This window comes from Tubulanus polymorphus, chromosome 6 (assembly GCF_964204645.1).
Source record: "Tubulanus polymorphus chromosome 6, tnTubPoly1.2, whole genome shotgun sequence".
Classification (NCBI taxonomy): Eukaryota; Metazoa; Nemertea; class Palaeonemertea; order Tubulaniformes; family Tubulanidae; genus Tubulanus; species Tubulanus polymorphus.
Window position 1 is genome coordinate 4,447,553 of NC_134030.1, and position 9,994 is coordinate 4,457,546.

Here is a 9,994-nt window from a genome sequence, read left to right on the forward strand (position 1 = left end):
GGGGACAATAAAGATTTGAATTGAATTGAAGCGTAGTATGAATGGGATTCGAACCCCTGACTAGAATTTCAATATGGCAGCCTCCAGCAAAGCCGAGTATTTAAAACGTTATATGTCAGAAGACGCTGATCAAAAACCTCAAAAGAAGAAGAGGAAAAAACTGAAAGCACCAAATGTGAAAAAAGTTTCGGGGTAATTTAATTTCATCCTGGCTTGCAGATAAAAACAAATTGAAAGCAAAAACTAAAGCAAACAAACTTAAATCTTTAATTCTTTTACTTACGACTTGACTACACACACGTACATAGTCTGAATACCAGTCGTTGATACAGTTCCCTACAACCTAGCTGTTTGTTGTAGAACGACGGCTCGGGGTAAAAGTGCATATCCGCACCTCTCGTGATTGACGCAATCTACTGAATGACAGCATCCAGGCTAAAATCTTTCTAGTGAAGATATCTTGAAATTAACCAATGGCATGAAATTGCTGATGACATTTTGAATCTGAAACAATGATATTTAATGTAATTGATTGAACCGTTTATTTACGCGGAGAGGTGCAGATCTGCACTTTACCCGGCTAGGTACTAGGACTGCAGTTTGGGTCACCTATCCACTGGGTGGCGCTAGTGTTAGAAAGAATAGTGTTATGGTAAGGTTAGGTACATAACCATTAGGGACACCTAAACTGCATTCGCTCCCTAGACGGTCTAGACTGTCAACTAGTCTGAAAACCAGTCGTTGTTATGGGTTCTTTTTTTTTTGTGAACGACGGCTAGGTACTAGGCTTGGTTCAACCATAATTTTATAAACTTCCTTTCAGTCTGAGAATAGTTGATGATGATGTTGATTTCGACTCGCTTTTACCGGAAAACATCGACAATGCAAAAGAAGAAGATTTATACGACGACCAGGCGCCGACCATCGCTGAAGTCATCGATGAGCGGCCGGAGCATATCAAACAATTAGAACAATACCGCACTAGCAACAAGTGGAAAACTATGGAAAATATTTCAGGTAAGTTCAATGTGATACTGGTACTATACTGATGCAAGGATTAGGCCTTTAGATGCGCTTCAATCTCTGATACAGTCAACTTTTAATTATTTGCCGCCCGCCTTGTGTTTTCCTCCTAAATTTTGGAAGTATGATTACAAATATTTAGTTCGTTGTGAATTAAAATGATGCTTGATTATTGATGATATTCATTATTTTTGTTCAGAGTTGATTTTTTGTTATTTGCAAAATAGACGATGAAAATGGGAAGAATTCAGGACCAAGAAATACTAGGCATGACTCCGACTCAGACGCTTCACCTCCTAGGAAAAAGAGGCATGACTCTGACTCGGATGCTTCCCCTCCTAGGAAAATGAGGCATGACTCCGACTCAGACGCTTCACCTCCTAGGAAAAAGAGGCATGACTCTGACTCCGACGCGTCACCTCCTAGGAAAAAGAGGCATGACTCTGACTCCGGCGCGTCACCTCCTAGGAAAAAGTCTTTTTCATCATCCAATAAGAGTAAAGAAGAGTCAAGAAATGGTAGTAGATCATCCGCAAAATCGAAAACACATAGAAAAGATACGGATTCTGACAATTCCCCACCGAGGAAATCCGATCGTAAAGACAGTGATAATTCATCGCGACGTCGAAGGTCAGATTACAGTCCCGATTTGGATCCTTCGCGTGGAAAAGAAAAACTGTCGCAGAAATCTCGTGTGAAGCGGAGCCGCTTCGAACCGGCTGAGTCACCTCCGCCTACAAGTAAAAAGTCGGCTGAAAAAATGAAAAAAACTCTAGCTGGTGCCAAAGCCGGTTTACAATCGGCGAAGGATATGAAGGAAGAACTGGAGGCTCTGCGCACCCGGGAAAATAAAGCATTTTCAAAGGTGAGATGAACTAATTAACAAAATAGTACCTGTCCGGCAGCCTCATGCATTTCCTGTTTGGTATCATTGTTGCTGATCACTCTTTACTTAAGGCGGGCGTAGGTCGGCCTTGCGACGGCTTGCGACTCACTGCGACGTGACTCACTGCGACCGCAACCGACTTACGCTCCCACTTGTGACGCAACAATCGCGTCGCGTCGCAAGGTCGACCTACGCCCGGCTTTAGAAAGCATGCTGATAAGATATCTGGTGTTCGTAGTTCATTTTGGATTAGAATTGTCTCAAGTTCTGAACGATGTGTAGTGGCGATGATCAGATTTTGAAAGTGTAGTTATAAAATAGTAGTTATAGTTCATTTGTCAGGTTATTTTCGATTGATTGTAAAAATATCTCAATTGAATACGAAATTTGAACCATCTAGGTAGATGACGTATGCCTGAAATAGCTTATATGTGAAAATGATAGAATATTGTTATCCACAGATCGATGACGAAGTTCTCGGAAAAAATGCTGCCACGGTCGTACGAGATAAATCTGGCAAGCGTAGGAATTTAGAAGCGGAACGCGCTGAAGAAGCTGAGGAAGAGGCAAAAAAAGCGAAACAAGCTGAAAAATACAATCAGTGGGGAAAAGGGTATGTATGACATGTTTCTTGAGACTAACTACAAAACATGAACTCGAAAATTGATTCATGACTTTTTGGTTTCATGAATGCCGTTTTCATACAGATTAAAACAAACCGAGTTTAAAGAACAGAACGTACAGGATACTCTACACGAAATGTCGAAGCCGTTAGCTCGTTATAAAGACGACGCGGACCTCGATGAAATGTTAAAGAACCAAGAACGCGACGGGGATCCGATGTTAGCATTCCTGAAGAAGAAAAAGTCGGCGAAAACGAAAAAACCAGGTTCGGCTCAAAATTTGATTGATATATATATATATATATATATATATACATATATACATTTTGAAATTTGTCCCTTCTCACACCTGCTATGTAGAATAAAACATTATTACATTTTTGATGATTTAATCAAATGAGACTTACACTTCTAAAATATATACCCGAACATGTAATACGGTAATCATAATAGTAACAGTAACTTTATTTTTTGATATCAAATTTCAACAATATTTTACAAACAAAACTATATAAAAAGAATACAAGGATATTATTAAGTATATGATCATGGACGTATAGACTTAACTCTAGGAGTCAAAATGGAGATTGCTTGTGATCTGGACTTATGCAAGTTTGACTGTCTAAGACTGGTTATGCCTAAAATTGTACACAATTATCTGATTGATAAAAGTTGTTTTAAACTGAAATACAATGTATAGTAATATAGTAATTTTGAAATATAAAATAGATTCATTCATTCATACACGGTGGTTGATGGAAAGAAAATCAAGAAATTTATAACAGATTACAATGAAATATTCCTTTTTCATTTTATGTTACCGATTTCTATATTGTGTTATTGTGTTGCAGCGTTTCCGCGGTATAGTGGTCCAGCTCCACCACCGAACAGATTTAACATGATGCCCGGTTATCGATGGGACGGCGTCAATAGATCAAACGGCTTCGAGAAATCGTTCTACGCCAAACAGGCCGAGAAAAAAGCCAATCGAGAACAAGCGTATAAATGGTCGATTGAAGACATGTGAAAATTGAGGTTTTTCTTGGAGTATATATGTAACAATTCATTATGCTTTATATGTACCGTGTACATATGTAATTTGTTATTCAAAATACATGAAATTTTAAATTTTCAATAATTTTGTTTTGCCAACTGAGTGCCTATCGTATTGCAGTAGACTGTATCGACTATGTGACATCTAACTTAGTTACCTAATCCTTGGTGGTAAGCTTTTATAATCGGATGGGATTATACTAAGGCTAAAAAAAATTGATACCTTGTTTCTCCACTCTGCTGAGCTTAAATGTTGACCCGGCCGGCCGCCTATCTACCCTATACATTACTTTTTTTAAAATCGTGATCAATTTTACCATAACAGACCCGGCCGCTATCGAAATGAACTGTTTATAAATTTTATCATATTTTACAAAAATGACCCGGCCGCTGCGGAGAAACAAGGTATCATTTTTGTTTAGCCTAATATGTTGTTTGCGAAAATATCCGATCGTGAAAACAACCAGACAGGTTACTAACTACATCTACTCTGGTTGTACCTTGAACCTTGAAGTTTTAGATGTTTGAAGCCCAGTAACCTGTCTGTGGTTTAGTTTCACGATCGGATATTTTCACAAACCACATCCGATTGGATTATGAGCTTACCACCAAGGATTAGGTAACTAACTATGGCTAACTCAGATACTTAGGTCAGGAATTTTTTCACGATCTCAAAGGATCTAACTTGAGTGAAGTCTCTGTTTATTCAACGAAGAAGTTTTGACTAACGCCGATAATCCGGCCCGATACAATGTCAATGATGCGTTCCTTCTGCATGCCAACGTATGCAGAAGAAACGATTGTAAGATATTTTCATCGTAGCTCCAAAATACAATGTTATTTACTATAGATTTCAAAGGGATATAGATACATGAGTGATCTGGCAAACTTGTAACGGAGCCATTTCCCATGAGCATGACGAGATTTAAAGGAATATTCTTTCGTGATCGCAACAACTTTAAGATTCGAACCCAGGACGCGCTTCGCCGGCGTGATTGACCGAGTCGCTGGGATAAAACGGTTCTACGAAAAGTGGCTCGATACCCATAACAATTAACTAATATCAAATAGAGCTTTAGCATAATTTTCAAGCAAAATGGTAACAAACAAATTGTTTAGCCCGACGTTAATTTGGGAAATTAAAAAATATATGATAACATTACTCGCATGCCATAGCAGGAATACTGATCGCTGTGAAATCTCAACCGTTAAGTGCTGCCTCTATGCACATCGTTGACGGTAAATGTGCGAACTAATTTATTACTCGCATTCCACAGTAGGAATATCGTGTGTTTGAGATAGTTCACGTATTCACCGTTAACGATGTACGCAGAGGCAGCACCTGATTGTCGTTGTTTTTACTCTGAACTGGTTAGAATTGCTGTGGTTTCTACGATACCGATCATCTTTGTTCCCAGGCTGTGACAGCATGAGGCTAGTTTGGGTAATAATCATAGAACAATCGTTACGAAATGTTGAAGAGAATTGTAACGATTTTTCGATTGTAACGATTTTTTGAAATTGTTTCCACATCGAGATGAAAAATGATTTACGAAATTGTTATGTACCGGTACTCATTGAATTATATGCTCTTTCATTGTTAAATCCATACGTGAAAATATGCATGGTTATTCGCCATGATTCCCGATACTCAGAACGTTGTAAACCTGGAGAGAGAATGGAGAGTCTTACAGGAAATATTTTATAGTAATGCAATAAAGTAATACAGTTTAACTCTTAAAATAAGGTAATAACCTTTACGACTAAATAAGCTTTCTCACGGCAATCCTTTGTGGAAATAGGGGAAATCCAGCTTTTAAATAAATACCTATACTCGTTGGTTCTTTCGATCCAATTGGCGTTAATGAAAACATCAGACTCGATTTCGTTGAAATATTTGAGCGCGAATGAAAATGATCAGTACTTGCACAACGGGATCTGACGAGGATGGAAATACGTCACGCAGTTTTTTGTGTAACTGCACACCGATAGGCATTTACGTTACACGAAAAACTGCTACAAAATCACTTTCACTCGATTGAACCGCGGAATTCCGACTCGCCAGACGTAGTAGAGATAAAATGATCTTAGGGGCCCCTTTTTGGCAACTTTCTAACAAATGAATCTAGCGCCCCTCCTCATGATGGGCTAGGCGCAAAGTCACTCTATGATCCTTCACCGAAAATCTGATGATTCTGACGTCTGAACAGTTGTCAAATGTGAATGTAGACTCCAAGAAAGACGCCACGTACAAATTTGCAGCAGCTTTGATAGGCATCAAAATTCATTCAGGCAAAGAATAATCGGTTTATTCAAACTGAAATCATAAACTGATAAATCGTATCTGTTACACAGTCGACACATGTTTTGTTATTCGGATGATTTGAGTTTTCTCCCAAACTAATGGAAATATCTAATCGAAGTTAACCAGACTTTTCTTCCGTTTCACATAATCCGGTTCAGAACTAAAGTAAAATATGAAAGTATGAAGATGGGCAAAAATACAAAGCAATTTGATATATGCGTGTGTGCACGCGTGTATGCGTGTGTATGTGCGCGCGCGTGCGAATGGGGGGGGGGGGGGGATGCTATACGGACCTTGCGTTTGAACTGAATTGCATACGCCGACAACGTCTTTCCCAAAAGGGATTTAAGATAATATAGATTTTGCATCTGATTATGAGGTGATAGATACAGTTCATTACAAGACGAGGTATAATTCTCGTAGAATCTGATAAAGCATATTTCTATAACGCACACTGTTCTCATGCCACTGTTTCATGAAATACATCATGTTGTACATGTATTTTACATGTTGTACGAATACACAATTATGTCGTAATGACGCTAATACTGGAAATCATGTATTAAGCAATATTTTGCCGTATAAATGAATCTAAACGCTTACAAAATGATATGTTTATACAAAGTCTCTTGTCGTTAGTCTTGCAAACACAATCGAAAGCAACTGTTACCAAATTTGTGATGATTACGCATGGTTACGCATACGACATTTCGCAATATGTATAAAAGAGGCACCAATCACTTCTCATCCAGCACATCAGTACTGTAGGTAGGTAGGTTATGTCGTTGGGTATGGTTATGGTAGGTTAGGTAGGCTATCTGATATATTCCTGATTTATTAAAGAAAAGAAATGCCACCAAGGAAGCTAAAGAAGCCGAAAAGGCGGAGAAGTTAGCCGAAAAAGAAGCTGAGAAAGCGGAGAGGTTAGCTCAAAAAAATGCCACCAAGGAAGCTAAAGAAGCCGAAAAGGCGGAGAAGTTAGCCGCAAAAGAAGCTGAGAAAGCAGAGAAGTTAGCTCAAAAATGCCACCAAGGCAGCAGATGAAGCCAAAAACGCGCAGAGGTTAGCTGCAAAAGAATACGAATCGCAGTAAAAGACTTTATCGTGGAATAACAAGATGATATATTGAAATACATCAAGGAAATGAAGATGGAAGCGGATCTGATTAGCGATTCAATGTTTCAAAGATGAAATAAAATCTTAAGTCATGAATATCACAAAATTCTTATTGCTCATGTATATAGTTTATGAGGTGGCTACTGTTCGTTCAAATGTTAAGAAAACGATCTACTGTTCTGGACAGCAGGATGAAACTTAATCGAAAATATGTTTTAAATATCTGCAGTGTAATGGGGAAAATATTGGATTCATCCTAATACAGAATCAAAACAGGAATGGATGCATACGTAGTTAGGATATATTACGTAATCAACATAGAATTTAAAAAATCGGTGAGTCGAAACGCAAGCAGCTGAGTAAATCTTCCAGTGTGAAGTTCCCTGGAGTTTATTCAATTGATGATAGTGAGAAGAAATTCGTTTGTCCCAACCGAACACGGAGAAAGCGGGTCGACCATACGATCTTATTTTACATTTTAGCCAGTATGAATTGTTCATCATAAATTTGACATGTTGGTACGGATGTCTTTTTTATTCCAAATACATGAAAATGTCGCAAACGTACAGTGGCGCCATGACGTTGTAACGTGTGTGACTGTCGAATGTTATGTACGAAGCGCAAACGAACCAATCGACGACGGCTAGACTTGTCATGTGAAAAAGGCTCGTTTCGGACCTTTCACTTCTCAATACGAGGAACGATAGCGCGTTCCGACAACATTCACGAACGAACGTTAAAAAAGTAAAATCATAGTACATAACAAATGTTTCTTTTCATAAAAACGTTAAACCTAAAAGAGATACACGACGATACGCCACAGGTCAGCAACTTTGGCGCGCCAAAACGAACTTTTAGAGAAATTTCGACGTTTTTCGAAAAAACGAACTTTCAGAGAAAATTGGACGTTTTTTTCGTTTTGGCGTTCTGGCGTTCTGGCGCCCTCATTTACATACCAGGAATTTTACGCTATGGCCCTTATCAGCCACCATAGACATCTCCTGTACCTCGCTAAGAAAACGCTTTTACATATTTATTACTATAATCATCTTCGTTCCCAGGCTGTGACAGCATGAGGCTAGTTTGGGTAATAATCATAGAACAATCGTTGCAAAATGAGAACATTTACAAGAGAACATTTCGAATGTAACGTTTTTTATTTAAATCAGGTTAAATGATAGATGCTCGATAAAATTGTTATATATATACATTGAATCATATGACATTTTATTGTTAAATCGCTACGTGGAAATATGCATGATAATTCGCCATGATTCTTGATACGCTGAACTTGTTAAACCTGGAGAGAGGATGGAAAGTCCTGCAGAAAATTGTGACGGATTTTATAGTAATGCAATAAAGTAATAAAATTTAACTCTTAATAAGGTTTACGACTAAAATAAGCTTTCTCACGGCAATCCTTTGTGGAAATAGGGGAAATCCAGTTGTCAAATATATATCTGTACTCGTTGGTTTTTTCGACCCAATTGGCGGTAATGACATCAGACCCGATTTCGTTAAAATATTTGAGCGCGAATGAAAATGATCAGTACTTGCACAACGGGATCAGACGAGGATGGAAATACGTCACGCAGTTTTTTTGTGTAACTGCACACCGATAGGCATTTACGTTACACGAAAAACTGCTACAAAATCACTTTCACTCGATTGAACCGCGGAATTCCGATTCGCCGCACGTAGTAGAGATAAAATGCGATAAAAACTTAGCCGAAACACGCTCGAGATTGTTTGCTTGTTTGTTTTTGATGTATCGGAGAACGGTCGCCTGAACGTCTTGCGGCGGCGGCGGCTTAGCACTCAAAGCTGCGATAAAACCAACCTCGTAAAACTGATCATTTTTCACGGACGTAGTAAAAATACTCACCACTCGATACTATACGCTCGTTCTATTTTCCCACTTTTGCACGTAGTAAAATTCAAGCATGCACGATCACGGTTTTGTACCGATAACGGATCGGTCTGAATGAAGCGCGAATATCTTATCGTTTACGTTTTGTAAACAGATCGAAACTTTAAAACGTGAATATTCTACTGTGGAGAATGTCTATATCATCTACAAAATCGATACCGCCGGAAGAGATTAATCTATAGATTAAAAATATGGGTTTTAATTTTCGACATAAATATGTTTTTTTTTTGTTTTGTTTTTTTGTTAACATGGCGTATTTGGAGCATTGGATTGCAGGACAAACGACCTTGACACAGTGAGATGGCAGACCGCTGAAAATGAATAGTTTACTGGCCTTAAAAATCCTCTAGCTAGAACAGATTTCAAAGCAAAATTGCATTGAAAATGAAAAATAAAATCGTGTCTCGATATAATCGAATTGAATAAAATATTGCCAACTCCGACGACGCACCATAGGCGTTCTATGTGGTGTGTTGACTTCTTTCGAAAGGCAATCACTCAAAACATTAGTTGACAACTCATAATCGAACAATGCGACATTGAACGCGAATCCGCCGCGAAACGGGCAAATTGGCTGCTAGCTCTTGGGAATCACAGTCAGGCGACGATTAAATTTGAATATAGATGAAGCGCTGGAAACAGAATTTTCCTCGCTATATATCGCCAATAATTCATTCGCGCGGTCTCCCGGGGGGAGGGGGGAGAGGGAGCATGTCCAATGGGGGTTAATTCAACACGTTGTTTCTTATTTGATTTATTCCTTTTTTCGAGTCGCTGTAAAAATTCGAAAAACAACGGACGAACAAATTTTGGCAAGTTTTCACGTACCCTATCCCCCTCTTAGATCTGACCCTGATAGATCGTCATTCGTGCAGGCCTTCGTCTATGTAGGCTTAACTTTTGTTTGAGAGGCTGTGAGCCTTTTAAGTTCGTGTGTAGATCAGACATTTGTGTACCTCATCGAGACACCGGATCGACTACCGCTACACTGGAGGAAATTATATCATGCATCCTCGGCGACATTTCATAAAAACCCGATCGGCATATCGTTTCTATGG

The 9,994-nt window shown here is 38.8% G+C and overlaps 1 protein-coding gene across 1 annotated transcript; it reads left to right on the plus strand.

Moving 5' to 3' along the window:
* Positions 1-4: 4 nt before the first annotated feature.
* LOC141907490 (uncharacterized) lies at positions 5-3,613 on the plus strand. Its single transcript, XM_074797151.1, has 6 exons — positions 5-192; positions 824-1,017; positions 1,251-1,888; positions 2,371-2,522; positions 2,617-2,798; positions 3,384-3,613. The coding sequence occupies exons 1-6, from the start codon at positions 74-76 to the stop codon at positions 3,557-3,559; spliced, it is 1,461 nt and encodes a 486-aa protein (XP_074653252.1). The 5' UTR covers positions 5-73; the 3' UTR covers positions 3,560-3,613.
* The last annotated feature ends 6,381 nt before the right edge of the window (positions 3,614-9,994 follow it).